The 23394-nt window shown below is 35.3% G+C and overlaps 1 protein-coding gene across 1 annotated transcript; it reads right to left on the bottom strand.

Moving 5' to 3' along the window:
- Nucleotides 1–4506: 4506 nt before the first annotated feature.
- LOC111426329 (carboxypeptidase B-like) lies at nt 4507–5943 on the bottom strand. Its single transcript, XM_023060827.2, has 4 exons — nt 5871–5943; nt 5514–5817; nt 5163–5465; nt 4507–5105 (listed from the first exon to the last, which is right to left on the bottom strand). Exons 1-4 carry the CDS (start codon nt 5936–5938, stop codon nt 4539–4541), a joined length of 1242 nt encoding a protein of 413 aa, XP_022916595.1. The 5' UTR covers nt 5939–5943; the 3' UTR covers nt 4507–4538.
- Nucleotides 5944–23394: the final 17451 nt, after the last annotated feature.

Below are 23394 nucleotides of genomic sequence, written 5' to 3'. Positions count from 1 at the left end.
TCAATTTTACAGTATTATTTCGCATAGTGTTGTATGAATTTACATAACAGTAAACGTTAATCAGTTACTTGTTTATATATTCAAAATAATCAAAGATTTCCCCCAATGTCTATTTAAAGATGCTGCATATGTTCAAAGTAACTACATTTATTGATTTAATTACTGGTGTTGTATAATAGAGAGAGTTACCAAAGAATACAAAGGATTTAATGGGAGAGGATGGAGCGAAAGAACATAAAGCGTGGACTTAGGGAAATTTTGTTAGAAACGTAATGATATCAAGCCGAGTAATCCAATTGACGTCATCAAAAGCAATTAGGTCTTTATAAATCGGAAATTTTAATTTAATTTTGTAAACAAAAACCCCTAAAGAATTTTTTTATTAATAATGCATATTACAATCTGGTTCGTCAACAACAATAAGGTGCCGGACTTGCTGGACTTCTTCATCTCAAAGGGTATTTCAACAAGTCAAATCAAAGCTGTAAGTCTATGTCAATAAAACAAAATCTTACTATTATGAAGTTAATTACCCCTTTAAAATTAGGAATATGATAAAACAAATAAGAACGGCAAGAACAATATAGACATAGATTAGAAGACATAGAATAATCAACCAAAGAAAAAAATTTAATCAAAATTGCTACTAAAATGTCGTAATGGTTTAAGCCCAGAAGCAGGTAGAGACTATTCATTATACAAAACAACTCGTAGATTTAAACGATAAAAAGCAAAATTATTTGCCCAACATCTAGCTAATGAATTTCAACACAACAATAGTGGATATAATACCTACTTATCAGTCATTATGAAGCTGATTTCACCAGTGGAAATTGCCTTGGAAACCAATTGAAATCAATTTTTCATTCGCTCCTAAATATACAAATCTTTCTAGTTATGTATTTACTATAGAAGAGGAATTTTCCGTTAACAATGGTAAATTTGATGTATCTAAATTGTCAATAGACCTCGAATCTCAAATTCCCTGTCATCCTAATGACCACCTTCTACAGAAAGATATACTGAGTCATATTAAAAAATATAAAACCGTTTCTTACAGTGACAACACTATTTTCAATACAATTAAATCCTTAAGATCCAAGCTATCTAAAAACAATATTATTTGCACCTTCGGTGATAAAAATGCAAGCCTGGTCTTCATGGAAAAAAGTCTATAATTCTTCTAAATAATTTCTAAATAATTCTAAATAATCTAAATAATTTCTTACATATAAAAAAAGATCCTCTACCTGATTTCATAAAACAATTCAAGACACACTAAAAAAGACTCAATCTACATTCGAAAAATTCAATTTTTACATTAATAAACTAAACAACATGAACCCTTTACACCCTACATTATACAGTTTAGATAAGCTCCATAAATCACAAAAAACCATAAGACCCATTGTTAGCGGAATACATTCTCCTTGCAACAAGATGGCTAAAGCTATCCACTACATCTTAACCAAGGCTTTACACTTCCAATCCCCTTATTCGATAAGAAATTCAACAGAATTGATCACTAAACTTAAAAATATTGAAATTAATCATAATTCTATTTTCGTCTCGTTTGACATAAAGAACTTATATGTTAACATATTTTAATTTTCTCGATGTAACGAACCTAATGGACGCCTTACAAATTATTACCAAACAAAACTTTTTATTCGATGAGAAATTTTATTGTATGCCGGACGGTTTGCCTATGGGTTTACCACTATCTGGTCTCCTAGCTGAATTTTATGTTGACCATCTAGAAAAAGTTATATTTAAACAGAAAGAACATCATTTCTCAACAAAACATATACAATTTTATGCTAGATACGTGAACGACATCCTGATTATATTTGATGGTTCAAAAGCCAATTTGATTGCCCTATTAAACCTATTCAACAATGTAGGAAATATTGAATTTACAATTGAAAGAAAAAATAATGGCCAAATTAACTTCCTCGATCTAAACATCTCACGAGATGCTATTAATAAGTGTCTTAATTACAAAATTTATAGAAAACCTACCTCCACAGATACAATAATTCCTAGAACCTCTTTCTGTCCTGATCAAAGCAATAGTTTTTAAGAAAAACGCGTTTGTAGAAAATTTGTTAATCCAATCAAAAACTGTTGCTTTAATGAAAGTTTTGTAAGAGACCAATTGATAGATAATTGATCATTTTACAAGAAAATACTGCCCGTTTGACAAAATTAGCAGTGGTATTGAAAATATTTAAAAAAAGGGCTTTTTATTACAGATAATGTTTAATTTTAAAGAAACTTTGACCTGCTATATCTCGTTAAGGAGGCATTTGCAACCCCATGTATATTAAGCACTCTTGTTCAACCATACACTCTTGTATGGTATAACATACAATATTTTATAATACGTGTATACACCCAAACCATTCGCCCTCCTCCCTCATCACCGCACCCTCGGCACCTTGCCCCAATCACCTCTCTCACCCCCTCTCCCAAAATCTGCTTCCTGCCATCGCCTCCTCCCTGAGCTCACTACACCCTCTTGAGAGGCTTGGGAGATACATGCTGATCTAGTAGCCTCTCTACATAGCCCACACCACCTCTCCACATCGTCCGCCCAGTACCTGTTGCCTCTCTCCTTATTGCCACAGCGGAATCTGGCCACCAATCGCTTCCCTTCTTCATCCCCTTCCATCAACAGATACTTTAGAGTTTCTCTGTCACTATCTCCCTATACCTTAGGTTATATCTCACTTTCCGTATCTGTGACCTTGACTCCTGCCTATGTATGTCTCTGTCCCTATCACTCAGTTCTCTCCACATTTCACCTATCTCCACTCTTCTGTTGTCGATCCCAGTTAGTGAATATCCCACTCCCCTATAATATCCTTCCATATCTGCCTGCCTATATATCAACCTCTTCTCCTTGATTTCCCTCCAGCACTCTCCCAGGATCCTCCAATGCAGTCTTCTTTCTATCCTTTCCTCGTACTTCACTGCTCTTCTACCAGCCTCCACCCTTACTGCATCCACCTTAACCTCCTCCCTTATTACACACCTTGGAGTCTCCTTCGCCAATCCTAGTACACATCTCCAATACCTTGTTTGTATATCCTCCAGCAATACTTGTTCTCTCCATCCCCATACTTCTGCGCCGTACATCATTGCGCTCCTCGCCAAATCCCTCAAACATAACCTTTCTTTTTCCACTATCCCTCGCAAAAGTTCTCTCCTCTCCATCCTCAAACCTGTCCCATCACCCTGTTCGCTCTTTTTGGATTATTAGTTTTCAAGAACCCAGCATTTCGGTGAATACTTAAACTACCTGTGTAGGAATTCGTGAAAGTATAGACTGCAGTGGGCAGGGCATTTAATAAGCTTGCGTGAAGATCGTCTACTAAGAAGAACAGTAAATATTAGAATGCAAGGAAATGCTCTGTAAGAAAGCTAAGGAAAAGGTTTGATGAGGCAGTAGACGCAGACGCTAAACGACTAATGCAAGTAATAACTGGAATTGGGTGGAAATGAAGAAGAACCTTGTCCTAATAAGGGCTATAGTGCCACAGAAGAGAGAGAAAGAAATCGAGAACTTGCAAGAGAGTCCACAAGCATATAGCAGATAATAATTCGGAATCAACAGGCAATTTTGGTGAAAAACCTGTGATGTTTCCGCACAAAGTCCAAACTGTTCACCAATTATAGCCTGCTGACTGTCAAGTAAAGTTAAGATACTCCGATAATCTGTTAAACCTGGTACGATGATTTCGTATCCAAAGTCATAATGACGAATCTCATTTCTACTTAAACGATTACGATTGTATGTACAGGTGTTCCGTATCTTCCGCATCAGAGCATTATACGGTTGTAGGATAAATTTATTATTCTGAAGCGATATTTCCAATAACATTTTTTCGAAATGTTTATAATAACCGCACGGGAACAGTTTAAAGTCGTCCAATAGCGATTTAACAAAAGCTTTGTCCCACCCCACAATCTATCCCATCCTCGGCCAGTCTAACTAGTTTTGCCTTTTATAAAATATCACTGTTACAGATTACATTCTGGACTGAAATCTGTTTGCATGTATTTATTGGTTTGCCAGAAAAAAAAATATAATCAAAGTATATTTAACGGATAGATAGATTATTCAGCAAAAGCGCATCACAAATTCTGTCAGTATGGAAGTGATCGTTAATATTACCCGTCACAACACTATCTCTATTTAATTTCAATCGACTTAATTGGGGGTAATTAATAAAGTAATTAATAGGGAGTTATAGGTAAACATTGAAGTCGCCATTTGGAGAACGATAGATCATTACGACTATAATTTATTACACAAGCCGCTGCTGCATATAGAGTAAATCAGTATTAGCAGCATAAATAAACTTTCCCATTCCGTGTATATGAGATTCTCTAAAAAAGTATAGAATTATAGTCTTCAATATCGAAGTAAAGCGAATAAGCTTCAATATAAAGCGAATTATTTTAACATTTTAATGTAAAACGGGACAGCAAAAATCAAAATTTGAATGAAAATATTATAATTTTATTGTATTTTACATACGTTTGGTATTTTCAACAATATAATTATAAAATTCAATAATACCAGGCCAAGTTTCCTCGCATACTGACATAATCTTTTCCGCAGGCAAATCAAACCCGGCATTTCCTCCACCTGGTAACTCAATTGTATAACTTAATCTAGCTCCTGCAACTCCCATTGCCCAATCTTTAGTTGTTCCGGAAACGTAATAAGTTAAATTGGGAGATGTTCCAGTTACATAAACAGTTCCATTTATAGATTTTATAGCAGCAGCAACTCTTTCACCTACTTCTTGAAGTTCATCGGCGTTTTCAGGAAGATCTGTAGTGAATCCCCATGGATACAATAACCATTGACCATAACTATGAACCCCTAAATATAAGAAGATGTTATCCATGCTTTGAGCTAACTTTGCGAACGATTGTGCTTCAGGTTCCGAAAAGGCGTAAGGTCCGGCGAAGGTTTCAGAACATTCGTTAGCACTTGTACCTGGGCCCATCCAATGGAAATCAAAGTTTCTGTTCATATCAACGCCAATACATTGAACACCGGGACGTCTTGTTTTTCTCCACAATCGATTCTAAAACGTAATTAAAAATAAAATAACTTGTAATAATATTTAAGAGTAAATTTTTACAGTTGTATGAGTATATTCATAACCATCTGGATTTAAAACAACAACAATAACCCAATTAACATTAGCAATCATGTCAGCATTACTTTCATTTTCAACTAATTGTTTAATGGTGTATAAAGTAACAGCTGGGGAAATCCATTCACGAGCATGAATGCCTCCATCAATTAACACGGCGGGATTTGAAGATGGCCCACTTCCAATTTTAATAACGTACAAGGGTCTACCCTCGTAAGAGGTACCAAATTCTTCAAGCACAACCTTTTCTGGATAATCTACTGCTAATCTTTGTAAGTAGCTGACAATCTAAAACATTCGATGTTAAAAATGTTTTATAAAGCAGATAAGATCTACTTCATCATAACGATGATATTGTGTAAAACTGATTTGACCTTCTCCAACTGGTTTGGAAGATTTTTGTCTAATTTTTTCATTATCAATGGATCTTTGTACATTATTCATTAACAGTTTGAACTTGATTCCTCTGCTAGTTAAGGCTTCCCAGAAATTTTCCAAGGCGGCACCTTTTACCATAACAACAGCAGGAATATTTAAGGAACGAGTCTCCGACCAAAAATCATATCTTTCACTATTTTGAATAAAATCCAAAAATTCCAAATGTTCTTCATTTTCAGGAATCAGTTGATACAGCTTAGAACTAAAACCATTTAGGTTTTAAATGAGAAAATAATTAAGTTTCTATTAGCTTACCCGTCATAATTAATAAATTGGGCAAAACAGCCACTTAAAATACATAGCAACAGCACCGTAAGACGCATTTTTAAGTACTGATTATGTTTGAGGTGCGATAACAATTTTATCGCAACCTTCAAATAATTGAAATTTAGGTGTTGATATGCAAAAATTGTTTATACAAAAAAATCAATGTATATGTAGAAAAGATTCGGGAAGAATCGAGACCCTTCGAGTGTACTCGTCAAGGGTTCTAGTCGATCGATAGAAGCCGAGAAGAAAGTGAGAAGAAAATGGAGTTAAGTGGCTAGACGTAAAGATCAATGTAAACATTATGAAGCAGATGAAAATGACGAAGAAGACGATAAACCTCGAATGTTACCACAACACGAAAAATGTTAAACTCAACAAACAATGAAATTAAATATGGTTCAATCAACATTCAAAGATAAATCTAAAATTTGTATTAACCTTTAAAGACGTTGAAGACACGGTTAGTACATTGGATAGATGTGATGGAATTTGAAGATACTGCTATGTTGATGGGATGGAATGACGTTGGGAAAGTAAATATATGGAAATAGATTGTAGATAGGAGATGCACGTTAGTTTACGAAATCAGAAAGAAAGGTTTCAACATGGAATGCGTTTAAAAACAAATTAAAGGACGAGTTTAAGCGAAATCTAAGTGGTGCTGCACTTCATAAAATGTTCACCTCAAGAAGAAAACGAAGAGACGAAACTGTTACTTAATACTTACTGAAAATGCGAGAGATCGCTGCTCGCATACTTAGACGTTATAATCGAATATGTAATAGAAGGAATAGTTGATGACGAAAAAGGCAGTAAATGCTTCAAATATATTATGAAAAGAAGTTATATTACTATGTTAATTTAGTTACTTATATAAGCTTTGGTTACAAGAGGATGAAGAATATGAAGAGTCATTCGAGGCGAATTCGCAGCCGGATATCCGAGATGTAGGAAAGATTCTGGAAGACTCAAGACACTTTGGGCTCGAAGGTTCGAGTCGATCGATAGAAGCCGAGAAGAAAGTGAGAAGAAGATGGAGTTAGAAGACGACACACAAAGAAGACGACAAGCAAAGAGTGAAGACGTGTTGTGTTGAAGGTGGTCAAATTAATTAGTTGACATGAAATTGTTAATTTTAATTAGAAAATAATTAAGGACAAGTGGGGTTTTTGTAGTTTATTTAAATAAAACCCTACATATATATATATATAAATAAATAAAATGATTGATATGTTTTTAAATAAATATGTGAATGACTTTTATTGAAACGTTTGGAGAATGTCGATATTGTTGTTTGTAATGGCTTTCGGAGAAATATTAAAGAATAGTAGAATTGCGGTCAACTGGACGTTTGTCCAGTACAAGAGTGGTCGCTTTGCTCCCCGCCAGTCAAACCAGTAGTAAATTTACCCCCAACTGTCCGGAGGCACTTCGGAAAATAGAGCTTTGCTTTATGTTGGTTCATTACGATCCACTTCAGTTTTACCCTATGTAATCTATTATTGACGAAGTTGTTTACCAAGAAAAAAATATAATTATTATATTTGAAAAATAGAACATATAGCAAATACAGTAACACCTCGATATAACGGATTAATACGGGGAAGGGAGTGTCCGTTATATAAAAAAAATGTTATTTTCACTTTAAACTGTTTGAATGAATAATTTTAATGCACACAAATTCAGACAGCTATCCACACGGTTGCGTTCTAAATTAGTTAGTTCAATAAAAATATACAACAATCTAGCACTAAATAACAACTAAAACTAGAATTAACACTAGACCTAGAACTAAAAAGATGTGTGTTTAGCCGGGAGTCTTTAGATCGGGAGTCTTTCCGATCATGACATGGTGTACTGTGTGATGAGTGTGAATGTTCTTGAAAATGTTCCACTTTATAGAAATATGCGCTTGTTGAGTCGCATTAGTCACGAATAATTTTTGCTTGACCTGCAGTCCATACCATTCAATTTTATGTTTTATATGGATGATATTGATCGGAAACTTGAGTTTTTAAATAGTAACATAATTGCCTTGTTTGATGCTCATGCTCCACTGAGGAATTACAGATTTACTAAACCACGCAGTCCTTGGTTGACAGATAATATAAAGCTCTTGATGAATTTGAGGGATGACGCAAAAATGAAATTCAAGAGGACTCGCAGTCGGGGTGGTTAGGATTACTACAAATCTCTTCGTAAGTACACCACTGCAGCTGTGAGGAACGAAAAATGTGCTTATTTTGCTTATTTGACAGAACAAAGAAGTTCTAAACAGATATGGAATGAAGTTAGAGGACTTAGGGTTATGACGGATGGCAGGGCGTTGTCCTTACCGTTGCATTTTCAGGACCCTGACCGTATTAACAGTTATTTTGTAGATAGTGTAAACGACCTTGTGGATAGTTTGCTGTCTGTTAATTTGGATTTTTATAAGCATAATGCATGTCAATATCAATTTGTATTTAAAAATGTAAGTGAGGCAAAGTATTTCCATAGGAAAGATACGTCTCTGCTGTCCGTTGATTTTGCCGTATCTGATTCATTTTCTCAATTGTTGTCTTTCGGACAGTAAATTTCCTACGCTTTGGAAGCAAGGGATAGTTATTCCTTTGGCAAAGGTTGATGATCCCAAGCAATTGAAAGATCTTAGACCAATAAGTATTTTTCCAACGTTATCTAAGGTGCTTGAAAAAATTATGAAGCAGCAGTCAGTGAGTAATAGCTTGTTGCCTCTGAAGCAGTCTGGCTTTCAAAGTGGCTGTAGTTGTACAACTGCAATGTTGCGCCTAACTGATGATATTTTTACGAACACGGACACTGGATTGTACACTGCTGTGGTCTTCCTGGATTTTTCTAAAGTGTTTCTTTCTAAAAGATTCTGTATGATTTGGGGCTGAGTTCAGATGCGGTATCTTTGTTGGCTGACTACCTCTGTGATAGGTCTCAAAGGGTAAGGATCGGTGATGATTTGTCTCACACAGTTAGAGTTTTGAATGGTGTACTACAGGGTTCGGTTTTGGGGCCTCTCTTGTTCTCTTAGTACACTTCGCAGTTTAGTAGACGGGTGCAATATTGTAAAGTCAATATGTATGCTGATGATATATAGTGTTATTTGTCCATTCATGAAAATGATAAGAATCTAGTACAGATGCGTATTAATGAGGACCTGTCTATTATATTTAATATTGCAACGTTTCATAAATTAAAGATTAATCCTGATAAGTCTGCGTGCGTATGTTTCGGAAGAGGGCTCACAGGGCTGAACTTGGATCTTGATATTAATATAAATGGTTCAAGAATCAATGTTGTTAAGGAAGCAAAATGCCTTGGTTTAACAATAGATAACACCTTCAGATTTAAAACTCAAATTAATATTTACATGAGAAGGTCGTATTCATGTTTAAGAAAAGTTAATCCTTAAAGAAACAGTTATGTGATTCTCTTGTGCTGTCTCACTTCAACTTTATGGCACCTGTGTATCAGCTATAGATGTGCTTACATCGAATCGCATACAAAAAGTCCAAAATAGTTGCCTTAGGTTTATTTTTGGAATCCGGAAGTATGACAGAATCTCACATAAACTTAAAGAAGTTGGGTGGCACAGAATGGATACCCGCCGAGAGTAGCATAGTTTGTTTCATAAAATCGTCACAACACATATACCGACATACTTGTATGAGAAAAATACTATTAAAAGCGCGAACAATGCTCTACAGATGAGATTAAAATATGGTATATATCCACCAAAATACAGAACCTCTTTGTTTCACAGATCTTTTACATATCACATATATAAGTCATATGGAACGTTACCGCCTATGATCAAAAAACTAAATATCAATAATTTCAAAAAACACTACATAAAGATAAATTTCTGGAGTAATGTCCAGCCTTGTCATAGTTAATCATATGAATGCATGTTTTTTTTTAACGTTCAGAGCAAGAGAGTTGAACAGATTTTATCTGAAGCCCGCCTATTGCACAATTCCATTTTTTCCTTTTCGTTTTTTTTGTGTTGTAAGATACTGATTTTTTTGATTTATTGTTGTTTAAACATTCTAGTTTAGAGTATATCTACATATTATATACAATTTTTGTTATTATTATATATTTTTTTCTTTTGTTGTATTCAATGGTTTGTGCAATAAAGACATTTATTATTATTAATTAGAACTACCGTCCTTGATTTATACATTGTATAGACTATTCGGGGAATACTTTATCTATGAACATAGAATAGAATAACTTGGGAAATAACTCAAATAACCCAAGTTGGATTCGATCTATGAGCGCTAAGATTTTTATTTAAATATACTGATGTATTAAATAGATTATATTAATAGTATGGCTTAAAAATATTTTATCCGAAATCCGCTCAAACGAGGTTTTACTGTAGTTTAATTAAGGAAAAATGTTTATCGCTGTTTAATTAATATTGCAAATCTATCTGGTTTGGGATACATTTATCACTGGGTCCCAGTGGAAGCAAAGCAAGCAGGACCTCAACCAAAGAGGACTTACTGGGGCCTGTAGGATTATAAGGAAATTTGATAGCGCAGTTTCCGGCGCCGGCAAAGGATAATCGGATGAGTATAATTCGGCCGGTTTTGTGTTGTCCACGTCATGGTGAATTGCATCTCGCTTGGCGCCGTTAAATGCGCAGTCCGCTCGAGGCTGAATTGAATGACGGATTTGGGAGTTTAGAGTTTGTCGCCGCAATTTCGCCTCTAAAAAGCCTAAGCAAAAAAACCAATTCGGTCGCCCTCTATTTGTCAACAGAGGGGCCACTCTCTGTGGCTTTCCAAAAACGGTACCTGTTTGCGTAGCGGTTTTTTAGTCATACAATCGGGAGTTAATCGTACAAAACATACAAAGCAAAAAATTTACCTATTAATAATATAACCAAAAGTGTAAGTTTCGATCCCGATTTCCTATATATTTTAGGCAGTTTTTCCGAGGCTTCTACTTTTCTCTTCCATTAGTTATCGCCTTTAAGGGGGATCTCGTGCCCAGATTTACGTCGAAACACATCCTGTGTCTGTCTGAGCCCGGTTTTACGACGACTCGGGCCTCGCTGACATCCACGTGACTTGGGAACGACGTGACTTTTAGTTGTTATTGCTTTCTCGTCGCAAAAACCAAACTCCCTCTACTCTCTTTCTATCTTTCCTCTTTCTTTGCGTTTTCCGAACAATGTTGCGACACGAAATACCCGCGTCAAAATATAGGGTGGATCGCGAATTCTCCAACACTAAGTGGATTGTCTTCGGCGACAATGGAGCCAGAAATGCGAATTTATAGGATTTTCGGGTTCAAATTGGTCTAGATTTCGAATTGGCGCTGTGTTAGAATGAGAATAGAGATTTGAAATAAGAGATGCTGGGGAGGGTTAATAATATAAAACGAGTACCAAGTGGTGTAAATTAATTTATAGAAGGATGACTGTATAATTAATATTATAATGTACTGATTATAGTGACTTCTTAGCTCCTCTTTCGTGAAAACCACAAACCTTGCTCATTTTTATACTTTTCTCTTTATGCGTAAGCTAACGTTTCAGCGTTAATCGGATGTTAACTCTTCATTCCTGGAATAAATCTGTGTTTGCTCACCCAAATATTTTAATGTGGAACGAATTGCCAATGTATCTTTAATTTCAATAGCTTTAAACCTGGAACCCAGAATTTTGACAACTGCTAAAAGAAAATTTTTTCAATTTTTTTGTGAGCTCCTTCCACACAGCTTCTTTTATTTGTTGTCCAGTCCCAAGCTTACTATTGGAATTATTTTATAACACTAACAACTTTTTCGTTAAATTGCATGTTTGTTAGTTACTCTAGAGGTTGCAGAATGTTAATTGCATCTTTTATGGATTAGAGCTCGATTGAAGTGATCATCTCTTAAGCAGTGACGTTGTCAAATACGATGTTGCTTATCATTGGAGCCAATTCATTTGAGTTTGACGTGCATCCTGTTCCTTCTGGAATCCCTGGTTCCATTTGCTGTTTTCAAAGATGATTGTTTGAGTCAACGCTTCTCTTAAACCATTTGACCACATTACGAATCTTTTCTAGCAATGTGATAACTACGTTGGCATTTCTTCTTCTGAAATTTTCTTTTTCATCTTCATTTCCTTAGATTAGGATTACTCCTGTTGTTCAACGGATGATAACGCTGGACATTGAGTTTGCATATTTTGGCTATTCGGTCTTTCGTCATTCTGTCGACATGTTGACTCCATTGGTGCTTTCTTTCCTTGATACCTCTGCCAATATCTTGTGTTTCCCATCTCTTTCTCTCTTACCGTCTTGTTTGATAATTGGCCTTGCAAAAAAAGTCCTAGAATTCATCTGAGCGACTTCATGTGTACCGTTCTTAGTTTCTGCATTGGTTTCTGTTTTGTAGATTAGCACAGGCCAAATTAACGTATTCTATTTCCTATGTAGTTTGATTGATATTTTGATGATGCAGGTCATGTATTTGAGCTTTTCAAAATGCTCTCCTGCCGCACCCTCTAATGCTAATGATAGGTTGCGGTAGTTTCAATCGACATTTTTTGAACCAGATAGTTGAAGGTCATCCGCTTGTGTCTTTGTCTTCCAGCTCTAGTTTAGTATTAAGGAATCGTCAAAACGTATAGATCCATCGAAATCTTGAGATCGAATTTTTGCAAGATTATAATACTTTCTCTTTTATACACTTCTTACATTTGAGAAAGTAAACATTACTTGGCTGGCTAAAGAAAAGATAAATAACATATAGACTTGGTTATCGTCAAAGAAAATCTAATCATAAGAAAGATATCCCAAACAATAACTTGTAACTTTTTTCCCATTTCGTCTCGCCCTTCTGTTTCTTTTATCTGGGCGTATCATGCATCGCATATTTTCTTTTTGCTTTCAGAATCGTACATCATTCTTAGTGTATGAGCAAAATTTATTGGGTTGTTACATATGTCCGAGCTTAACCTAAGTAGATCAGTGACCAAAATTTTCGAAACATTGCTTTTCGAAGAGATTTTGTATATAATATAAGTTATTGCATAGTGACCCATTTGATTTATTTGGTATATATCTACCATTTCTGGGACATGTTTCGTAATCACTTGTCCAACATCTCGAGTGCCAATCCAGTTAAGTATTACACTACCTTTTGCCTTCTTTCGGCACCATTTCTCCTTTCTTAAATTTTCCGTTCATAACGTTCTTTGGAATAAACTTCTTGTTTCCTCTTATACAAAAACATGCTACCATGTACTACCAAGAATATGTGTGTTCTGGCGAGCAAATGCTAATGCTGACGGATCGTTGGTGTACAAGTTGTCTAGGTGTAGTGCTGTATTCATTGAGGAGCCCTTGTGATAGATTCTCGCAGACTTTTGCAACTAAACCATAATTTTTATCAAAAATGTATCTAAATAAACGTTGCGTCGTTACGTTTACGCTTCTGAACTACACAGTTTAAAAATTTTACTCCGTATCTGTGCGTTTCATTATAAAAGATATAGTTACAGTAATCATGAGCTTTTCAATAGACGTTAATGATTTGTTTATTAGGCATAACGGATTCAACACTGTATTTTGACACTCGTCGAAACCGACGTGTATCACGTATGTGATTGTCACGGATTGGAACCAAAAAATAGTGTTCTGTTTCGCAAAATTGAGGAGATCACAAAATTGTTTGCAATATTGCATTACATTTCTTTCAGGTCTAATTATTTAATAAAATTACCCTAGACCAGACAGAAATTGTGTTGAAATTATCGTAGCGTAACGTGTTATTATTATTATTATTGCTACCGGGCTGAGCTAACCGCGTAACGCTTTAATAGCAGTCGTCGGACAAGATCTCATTGCACCCGTTATATAAGTCATGCTCTCTGCTGGATTTATGCCAGCTATTGTTGTGCTGTCTTTGTTTTTTGGCCACCAAACCAGTGAGGCATAGACGACCATGGATCTGATTATAGCTCAGGTAGGCCCAATGAGCCATTCGTGGTTTAAGACCCTCGTTCCTTCCAAGGCGCCTCCTGCAGATCTGGTTAGCCATAATGGCTTTTTCCCTTAAGCAATCTGTACCCTTTGAATCATATGCGATACATCATGTCGTTAGAGCAGTGGTAAATATAAAAAGATTAGTATACATTAACCCTAGAGTGAATACGTTGAGCCTGACAGGCCTATGCCTTATGTGTTTTGCTGTAACACTTTAATCACGTATTCTCTGTAGGGTTAATAAACATGATATTAAATAAAAATTCGTTTCAACCTTATACTATTTTACTAGCTCCTTAATAACGGAGCTTCAACGTGTTTAAAATCAGAAACATTGCACGTAGAGGTTCTTTCTGAAACATTTAAAGCCGTTCAATCGATAATTAAAACGTGTCAATCATATATGCCAGTAACCTCTTTATAAACATTCAACTATGTGTCTGAAACTTCGATCTATAACTTTCATCAATAAGAATAATTTATCAATTGTGGTGGTTAATGAAAAGATTTTCAAAATATATTAAAGAAGTGAAGTCCAGTGTACAAAATACGTACTAGAAATACTGCTACATTTCTTGAAAACGATGCTGATTTAATTTATTTCTCACTTACCAGCGATGTTTGGACAAACTTTCAAGTCAAAAGTTTTCTTGGAGTAACAATTTATTTGAAAATGCAAGGACGTTCTCGACATACAAATTCCAGAACAGTACATAATAATATTCGGCTAGTTGGGACAAACACAGACAATACAACAAAGATTAAAGTATACAATGATGCTATTGATAAAATCCCGTGTTCACAAGGATTTAGTTACGGCGAGTCATTGAACCCATTCCCCTTCCCCAATAATGGAGAAGATTAATTCTAGAAGGTTCCAAAACTTTCTCCATAAATGTTGAGAAACATCAAAAAGAAAAAATACAATATGAGGATTTTCACAGAAAATACCAAAACATTAGTGACTTCTAGAAAGCCTCGAATATGATTTGACGTACATTATTCAGCTCTGTCTACAAGTCTATCCGATATATACAGTGTGTTAATATCGGATAGACTTGTAGACAGAGCTGAATAATGTACGTCAAATCATATTCGAGGCTTTCTAGAAGTCACTAATATTTTGGTATTTTCTGTGAAAATCCTCATATTGTATTTTTTCTTTTTGATTAATTATCGTACCTGACGTCATAATTGCAAGTATGCAACCAATATCACAGTATTGGTATTGCAATAAGCGATTTACCGATGATGTCGATGATGACGTCGCGTACGTTAATTAATTAACACACTGTATGTCTAACATGGCACAAGTAAATTAGTGTTTAGACACATATGGCTGACGTGGCAATTAACGTGTTAACAAGAGCAGATTTTAAACTTACATGGCGATTTTTACACTCGTTGTACTTATTATTACATTAATGCTCTTTAACCCGTAACTACTATTATCTAAAACTTGTCCTAGACCCTGGACTACGGACTGGGTCCATAGGACCCGATAGTAGCAAATACGGGTTAAAAGTGTTTCTATTTAATAGTTGCTTGCTTTCTTATCTTATTTATTGTCGTATCATGGTTGTAGCGTACATACTTTGGGATATAATAATTTTTCTATAGTTATTACATAATTAACTTCCTTAACGACAGGTGTCTTTCAGTATCTTCTTCGACAGACTGGCAATTAGGTAAGGTTGCTTTAGAGTCTTGGAGGTCTCGCTCGGTATCGGATCTTGATTAGTTCGTAGATGGAGGGTACGAGGCGTTGCGTGGCGATGGCACGAGTATGATTGATGAGCGGGCTCATCCTAAATTACGCCAGTCACTCCACTTTAACTTTTAATAAGTTACGTCCGCGCCGGCCGTATGACACTTTTAACAAGCGTGTCCATCGATCTCGCGCCCTCCGCCGATCCCTTTGGCCGGAAATAGCCCTCCTGACGTCCGAAGACCTCTAGCACTAATCGAAAATTGATACGCGATCGAGAGCAGGTTTGGATTACTAGTGGAACTACGCCTAATTACCCTGGTGTCGTGGGGTTGCAAGTCTCGAGAGACATTCAGATGTGGGACGGATTTATTTTTTACAAGGAGAAAATTTTCTTGATAAAAAGCATGAAATTTTAAATGCGGTCATACGTCGCTGCCAACACGAAAGTCAATTACCGTTCCTTTTAGGTATATTAAATGTCAAATTCATCAAAGTTCCCAGCCAGAGGCGGATTTACAACTTTCGTGTCAAGACTGGTCGGAAATATAGCCGCTAGCCCATCGCCGCGCTCGTAACAACCTCATAAAACGTCAAAAAGCCCCGAACCCTATCGAACGGGACGAAGGAATTAATTAATTAGGACTGAGGACAAAATGGCTTGCCATTAATATTTTCCTCGGCCGTTCCCGCAGGGTTAACGAGGATCGCCAATTAATCTAAATTTAAGAAAGTCCCTGTACAGGGGGTGGAAAAACCCCAGATAATTAATATTAATACGATTACTTATTCAAAAGAGGGGGCTAATTATTTTTCAAATCGCCGACGACGCTACGGTCTGATAAACTGCCGAACGCGCGTGCTTCTGACGGCATAACGGTGAAGATGATTGATGCTTGTTGTTCTTTGATAAAACAGTCGTGTTAACAAAGATTTATTAGCCTTTATCGGCTGCTAACTGGAACCGCTGGACCCTCGTTAGTCGTTTCACGCGTGCTTTGAAAGTTAAATTTCCATTCAAACAAATTCGCTAATCTAATTCAATCTACTAACGGCGCGGCGCGGTGTGTGGGAGGTCCAATCGAAAATTCGATCAAAACTTTTCGCGCATGCAACAAAATTTTTCGTCACGCTGCGCCGTCTGTCGGCATTGCCACCCGGAAAAATTAACCGTTTTATATTGCGCGAGGTCACGCGTGTTCTCGCAATAAAAATGTTCCCCACGTTCCCACTCTGTCACAGAGTTATATCCACGAAAATTAGGACTAATGCGCGCATTAATTCTAATAAGAGGAGCGGTAATCGCTCATAATTAACCGGAAGTTGCGCACAGCTTTTAATTGCTCGAAAAAACATCAACGAAACTCCCATACAACTCGCGTTACTCGTTTCCAAGAGATTTGCAAATGAAAGAAATTGTATGGGTATGTCCTTTCTATGAACGGATTATGGACGCCGCGAGTGCGTAACCGTGTTGATAGAGGACAAAGTTAAAAATTCAAGCCTTCCTGCATTTTTAAATCGACTCTCTGACACGTAGTCCGTAATTGGGAAATGGGAAACTCGGATTTCATTTATTCAAGGGTAGTTTTAGGAAGGCGAACATAGCATACAGATTACTTGGTATCTCGATACACTACTGAAATGAATCTTATTTCTTTCAAGAAATTCGATAAATCATCTCATGTTACGTTTTATACAGGCAGATACAGTTCAGTATTTTTATATATGTATGATTGAAACGAAAACTGGTTATAATTGTTGCCTTGATCAATCCATCGAAATTCGATATCTGCGTTTCAGATTAGAGAGGAGATTCTGTTTAATTAAAATAATTGTACACTTTTTGTGTGGTGCAAACAAAAAAACAAACGGCCTCCCCGGAACTTAATTACCTCGAGCTGCAAAACTGCAAACGCAATTATAATTAAGCAACAATTAGTCTGGTCACGTCATCGGCGGCTCCGGGGCGACCGGAGCGACCGGAGCGCGCGCCCTATCGACTGGAAACACGCTAGCCTTTATGCGGGAATTAGCTCCGTAGCTTCCGGGACGACGCTCTAAATTGGAATACTTCTCGAGTAATTATTTTTTTGCCCGTTAGACCCCTGTTGCGCCCGCAAAAAGAATGTTAATGAGTTTGTTGGGTTCAAAAAGAGTGGCGAGGGGAGAGGTTCATAGCGGGACCATTCTACTCCGTACACGATTCCGTGTGAACGAAAACTGACAGAGGACTTTTGTGAATTCGACAGATAATTAAATACTATTTTAATGAGATTTAACTGAAATTCACTCTATCTTTTTTCATTTCATTTGTATTAATCGAAATTTAATTAATAATTTCGTTTGAAGTTTAATTTTAATATTTAATCTGTCGTTAACAGTTTTAGGAAGTTCTATCATATATTATAAATTGCTACAAATAATTCAAAAATTGTTATATATTTTCATGTCAACTCAACATGGTAACATTTCGTGCAACCTTTCACACCTATGCGAAGTTATAACAACATTGACTAGGATTTCTATGATTATAACAACATTGTTCGATTAATTGACGTCGCACCTGAAGACGCTTAATAAGCGAAACATATGTCGTGCTAATTGAAAAATTAAATAAATTTTACTCGTTGTGGACTTCTAGAGTTTTTTACGTTATGCGAAGATAGGCCCCATATTTGTAGCCCCCAATTAGATAGGATTTTACATGTATAGTATTTTGATTATAACAAGAGAACCACAACCGATTTCGATAATCTATGTCTCATTCGAAGAAATGAATGTGGAAATGCCCGATCTCTGTCAAGTTGGCACTACATCTTGCGATTTGAATAAAAAAAATTATTGCATTAATTGTCGTAATTTGTCGTCAAGTTTACAAATTTGTCGCGTCAATCGCGTAATGCAGTAAGTAGATTTAAGGCTGTTCAGCATGGTAAAATGAATGAAAAACTTGCTATACATCAGTTAGAAGAACAGGATAATATAAAGGTAGAAACGTGCAGAATGTTCATAGACACTGAGTACAGCTTTCTAGGGGCAAGTCCAGACGGTTTAGTGGGACAAGGAGTTGTGGAAATAAAGTGCCCCTTCTTCGCATACCATATGCATCCTAAGGATTAAACAAAAAAAGCTACTTTTTGAAAATGGAATTAAGAAAGAGATTGTTTTAAAATAAATAAAAAAGATACATGGTACACAGGAAAAAATCGTGTCGTGTAAAAATGTTAGAGTAGTTGGTAAAAAGAATTAAAGCAGATCTAAAGCAATCTAAAGCAGAGTTCTTTTTTACTTATGTTAGTGAAGTTATGTAATATATAAAACATTAAATTTTGCACTAGACGTGTACTTTTCCTTCGGGTACTTCGTAGGCACCGCACTATTTTGCTCGGGATTACTCGTCGGTACCACGTGATCAACATGTGGTGTGATACAGCTAAAATTTAACGGTCGGAACGAGTCGGAACTCGATAGTGTCTCGAGACCAGATTTACGCGATATAGAAAGAAAGAACGATTATTTTTATTTTAATTATGTTTGCCAAAATAAAACATTCATGATGTGAAATTAGTGGAACTTCCGGAAGATTTTACATACAAGTTCCTTGTGAAGATTGGTAAGTATGTGCAACTTGGTGCAACTATACATATAGGAAATTTATAGAAGACTCATTAGATGCAGTTTTGATGGTGACTCCGTGGAAACTTTAAAATTAATTAAGTATTATATATGTATATAAACAGAATTTAATTTTTTTAAATTTAAGTATATTCAATATATTACAAGTAAAAATAAAAACAAATATTTTATAATTTTGATTTTTATTACAAACGTAAAACTTCCCTAAAAATACTCCACTTCCTATTAAAAATTAACACTAATAAGTGGAAGATACACACTATTTAGTGATATTTTGTCAATTAATAGAGTAAAATGAGAGCGAATTTTTAATAAGTTACACTGATTAGATTAGAAATGTATCTAATTAGAGTCACGACAACATCTAGTTAGATTACATATAATACACTGTTATAGAGTAACGATTTTACACTATTTAATAAACACCATCTTCTCACTATTTAGTGTAAATTTTTAATCTATTCACCTACACTATATAGTGCAGAAAAATAACTCTAAATAAATTGGACCGATCTGAACCATGTTTTAGAGTTGATTTTTACTCTATATTTTTTCCTGTGTACTATCAAGTACAAGGACAGTTGAAAATTACCAACAGAAAAGGATGCATATTTGTGGTATGGACCGATATAAACAAAAATTGGAAACATGTTAAATGGAAAGTATCACACATAAGTAAACATTTTATGGATGTCAGATTTACAATTACATTTATTCACTTACGATTACATTTACTCACATTTTCCAAGGTTAGTAATGATTTTTTTAAATGTTCTTGCTGGTTCTAAATTTTAGGTCCAATTCTGGCACTCGAGACAGCCTCAACATCACCTGGATTTACCCTTAATAAAATTCCTAAATATATACAATTTCAGGATAAACAATTTAAAGTTGTTAGTTGCGTTGGATATTTGGGCAATTAAAATAGTAATACCGCCAGGACATTTTATGTATAATTTCTTATTTTCTATAAACATCGCGATCGTTGTTATAATACAACCGCTCCGTACCCTTAAGGGGATATTATAATAATTATAAAATTTGAAAAAAAAAGACTAGAAAAGTAGTAAGAACAACAATAAATTTTATTAAAGGTGGAAATACCAAATCCAAAAATTAAAAAAAGATTGTCATAATAAAGATCATAATAAAGTATGTAAACAAACGAACAAAGTGATAGACTGATTTAAAATGTATTTGTGTTTTAGTATTTCTACCTTTAATATAATTTATTGTTGTTCTTATATTTATTGGTTCTTATATTATTTGGTATATAAGTTAGCTTATCTGACTATGGAATTTGGACATCGATTATTAAAAAATTCTGGAGCTGCTTTTTGCACTCCATATCGCAATCAATATCGATATCGATGCTCATTTGAGAAGGTTCGTCAATTTCGCACATCTCTGTCTTCGGGTTGTTGGAATCTTCATCTTCCGGACTGTGATCCAATGTAGTAAATTTGGTCCATCCATTACAAACGGGGTGATCTATATGATCGTGTTAGAACACGTTGTTCGGGTATAAAATGATTTTTTTGCTGCATATCACTCTCGATATTGATGCTCATTTAAATAGGTCCGCCAATTTCGCTCATCTTTCTGTTCGAGTTTGTTGGAATCATGGTATCCCGATTTTGGTACCCCTCTCTAGGGTGTCGCAATTCACCCCGTAATAAGAGAAGGCGGAATTTAATTACAATACCACACGAGTTGGTTCACTATTGAACATAACGAAGATTTCATCCTATCGACGCAACAGCTCGGTGATGATGAGGACAAATTGATTGTGGCTCTTCGAATTAATCAAACCGACTGCCATCAGGTACTATCTCGCGGTCTCAGTGGCGCAATCTGAAATTGGTCTGTACTTGAACGTGACTTCCTTTGTGCCTAGATGTCCGGATTGGTGTCTACCTGGAGAAATTGTTCCACAGTTTTAGCAGAACGATGTTTCCAAATGAGACTATATCGTATCAGATATTGGTGTAGAATTCTTTCTTTCGCTAGACATTTTGCTGTGTTAACGTAATACGTTTCAACTCCCGACTATGTTTTAGATATGGTGATTGGCCCTTTGTTTCTCCTCCAAAATTCTGTATTCTGTGCTGTATTATGTGGCAACATAAAAAGGTGCGCATTAATTACAAAGCTAAATGAAAAAGCCAAGCTACATATTGTTTTGTATACATGGGCAGATGGGGAGAAGATTCAATAACAATGTTTAAATCTCTTCCCCATACAATCCACAGTTTTATCAACTTCTGTACCAGAAAACATAGCAGAGATGATCTTAATAAAATATTTTCTATCAAAGGAAACAACATCTCATCAAGCATGTCAATCAATTTTCTAGGAGACATCGCCAACGGCACTACTAACGTTAAATATAAAATTCGAAATATAATTGGCAAATTGGACAATAATGGGTTATATGTATATTTCCACTTATATTGGTAAAACTAAAAGAACGAAAGGTAAAACATAAAATTAAAAATATTATATATGTCATGATCAAATCGAACTATAATAAAGGCTATTACATAGCCTATTTCTCCAACAAGTTCATCATCTGGCTTGATACACTATAAAATACCCAACCCCTTCATCATTCTGCATTCAACGAGGGTATTAACTCAAGGGTAAAGGTTGATGACGCAATGAAAACAGATCCGTTGTTACCCCTCCTATCCTCATCCATAAGTTATATCTTCCTTTCCCTATATATAGTTTTTAAATTTTAAAACGTTTTTCAACACGCATACGCTATCTTCAGCACGTGATGTGTTTGTCTTTTGTTCCGCTAATTTCATAAGTATTGTTATTACAACTTATCACACATGTCTTCATATTAACTCCGTAGATAAATGTATGTAAATACCATAACTTAAAAAAACGGAATTAATTACGGTGACGAAATTTGATATATGATTGTGATATCTTATCCACTATATAATAAAATAATGTTACTTTTTAATAAAGGTTATATGTTTACCTAATTCCATTGTGAAAATTAAATTTTACATGTCTTTGTGGTGTCTTTTTTAACTGGCTACGTAAATAACTATTATTGTACGAACCTTACAGGGACGTTGATTGAATTTGAATGAGATATAATAATTTGAATGACTGATTGATAATAATAATAATTTTGTATAGCAACACGATCTTGTTATTACATGTCGTGTGCACAGCATGCTACAGCCACTTCCCCTTCTATAAAGATGAATAAAAAAGGAATATGGTGGTCAAAAAGAATTCATACTTAAAAATTGAAAATATAGATTAAAATCCTGTATGTGCGGGAGAGGATAACGATCTCGTACAGTGATGTTGTCGAGTCTACATGGTCTCCAATCGTTGGAATCATTCCTTAGGAACCATATGAAGAGGCGACGTTGTAGAATAAGAAGAGGGTCGGCAGATTCCTAATGCCACCATCTGTTCGAATTTCTTTTTTGCGATATTGTGTTTGTACATGTTTACACGTCGGGGACGACAAACGGTAACTGTGAGTTAGTAACGATTCTGTGTTTAGTGTTATGTCCAACTAGTTTTGTAAAGTGCGGTGTAGACATTAATTTTGGAAAATTTTTCAAAAGTGTTGTGTATTTGGTTTCAAAGGAAAAATTTTTGGGAGTTGGAATAGTGTTTTTGACAATGGAACCGATTGAAAACAAATTGGTCTATCGAATCTACCAATCGCTACTTCTTTATATCCACCAAGATACCAAATGCATGAAGGAAATCCGCACCTATGATTGGTTTACTAACATAGGCTATGGTAAATACGAATGGGAACTTCCTTCTTAGATTTAATGAAACTGTAAGTATTTTTTTACCGTACGTTCTAATTATAGTACTATTAGCGGCAGAAAAGTCCAGTATCAATTAAAAAATTTAGGTTATTTTGCTTGTCAAAAATGAAAAGTCGCGAATTGACAAAATTTACTCTAAATTGAGGTTGAATTTTAGTCAAAATATTGAATTTGGAAAAATTTTGTTTTTCTTTACATTAAAAAAATTTCTATTACATTAAAATTGTAGATCGGTATCAACTTTTGAACTAAAACCGTTAATCGGAATTGGTACTTAACCTAAATGCATATCGAACCTATTTCATATAATGTTCCACTTTGAATACAGATCTGTATCTGTATTT

The sequence above is a fragment of the Onthophagus taurus genome, chromosome 2 (assembly GCF_036711975.1).
Source record: "Onthophagus taurus isolate NC chromosome 2, IU_Otau_3.0, whole genome shotgun sequence".
Classification (NCBI taxonomy): Eukaryota; Metazoa; Arthropoda; class Insecta; order Coleoptera; family Scarabaeidae; genus Onthophagus; species Onthophagus taurus.
The sequence above is the reverse complement of the archived record's forward strand: the minus strand, read 5'-3'. Positions and strand labels throughout refer to the sequence as shown.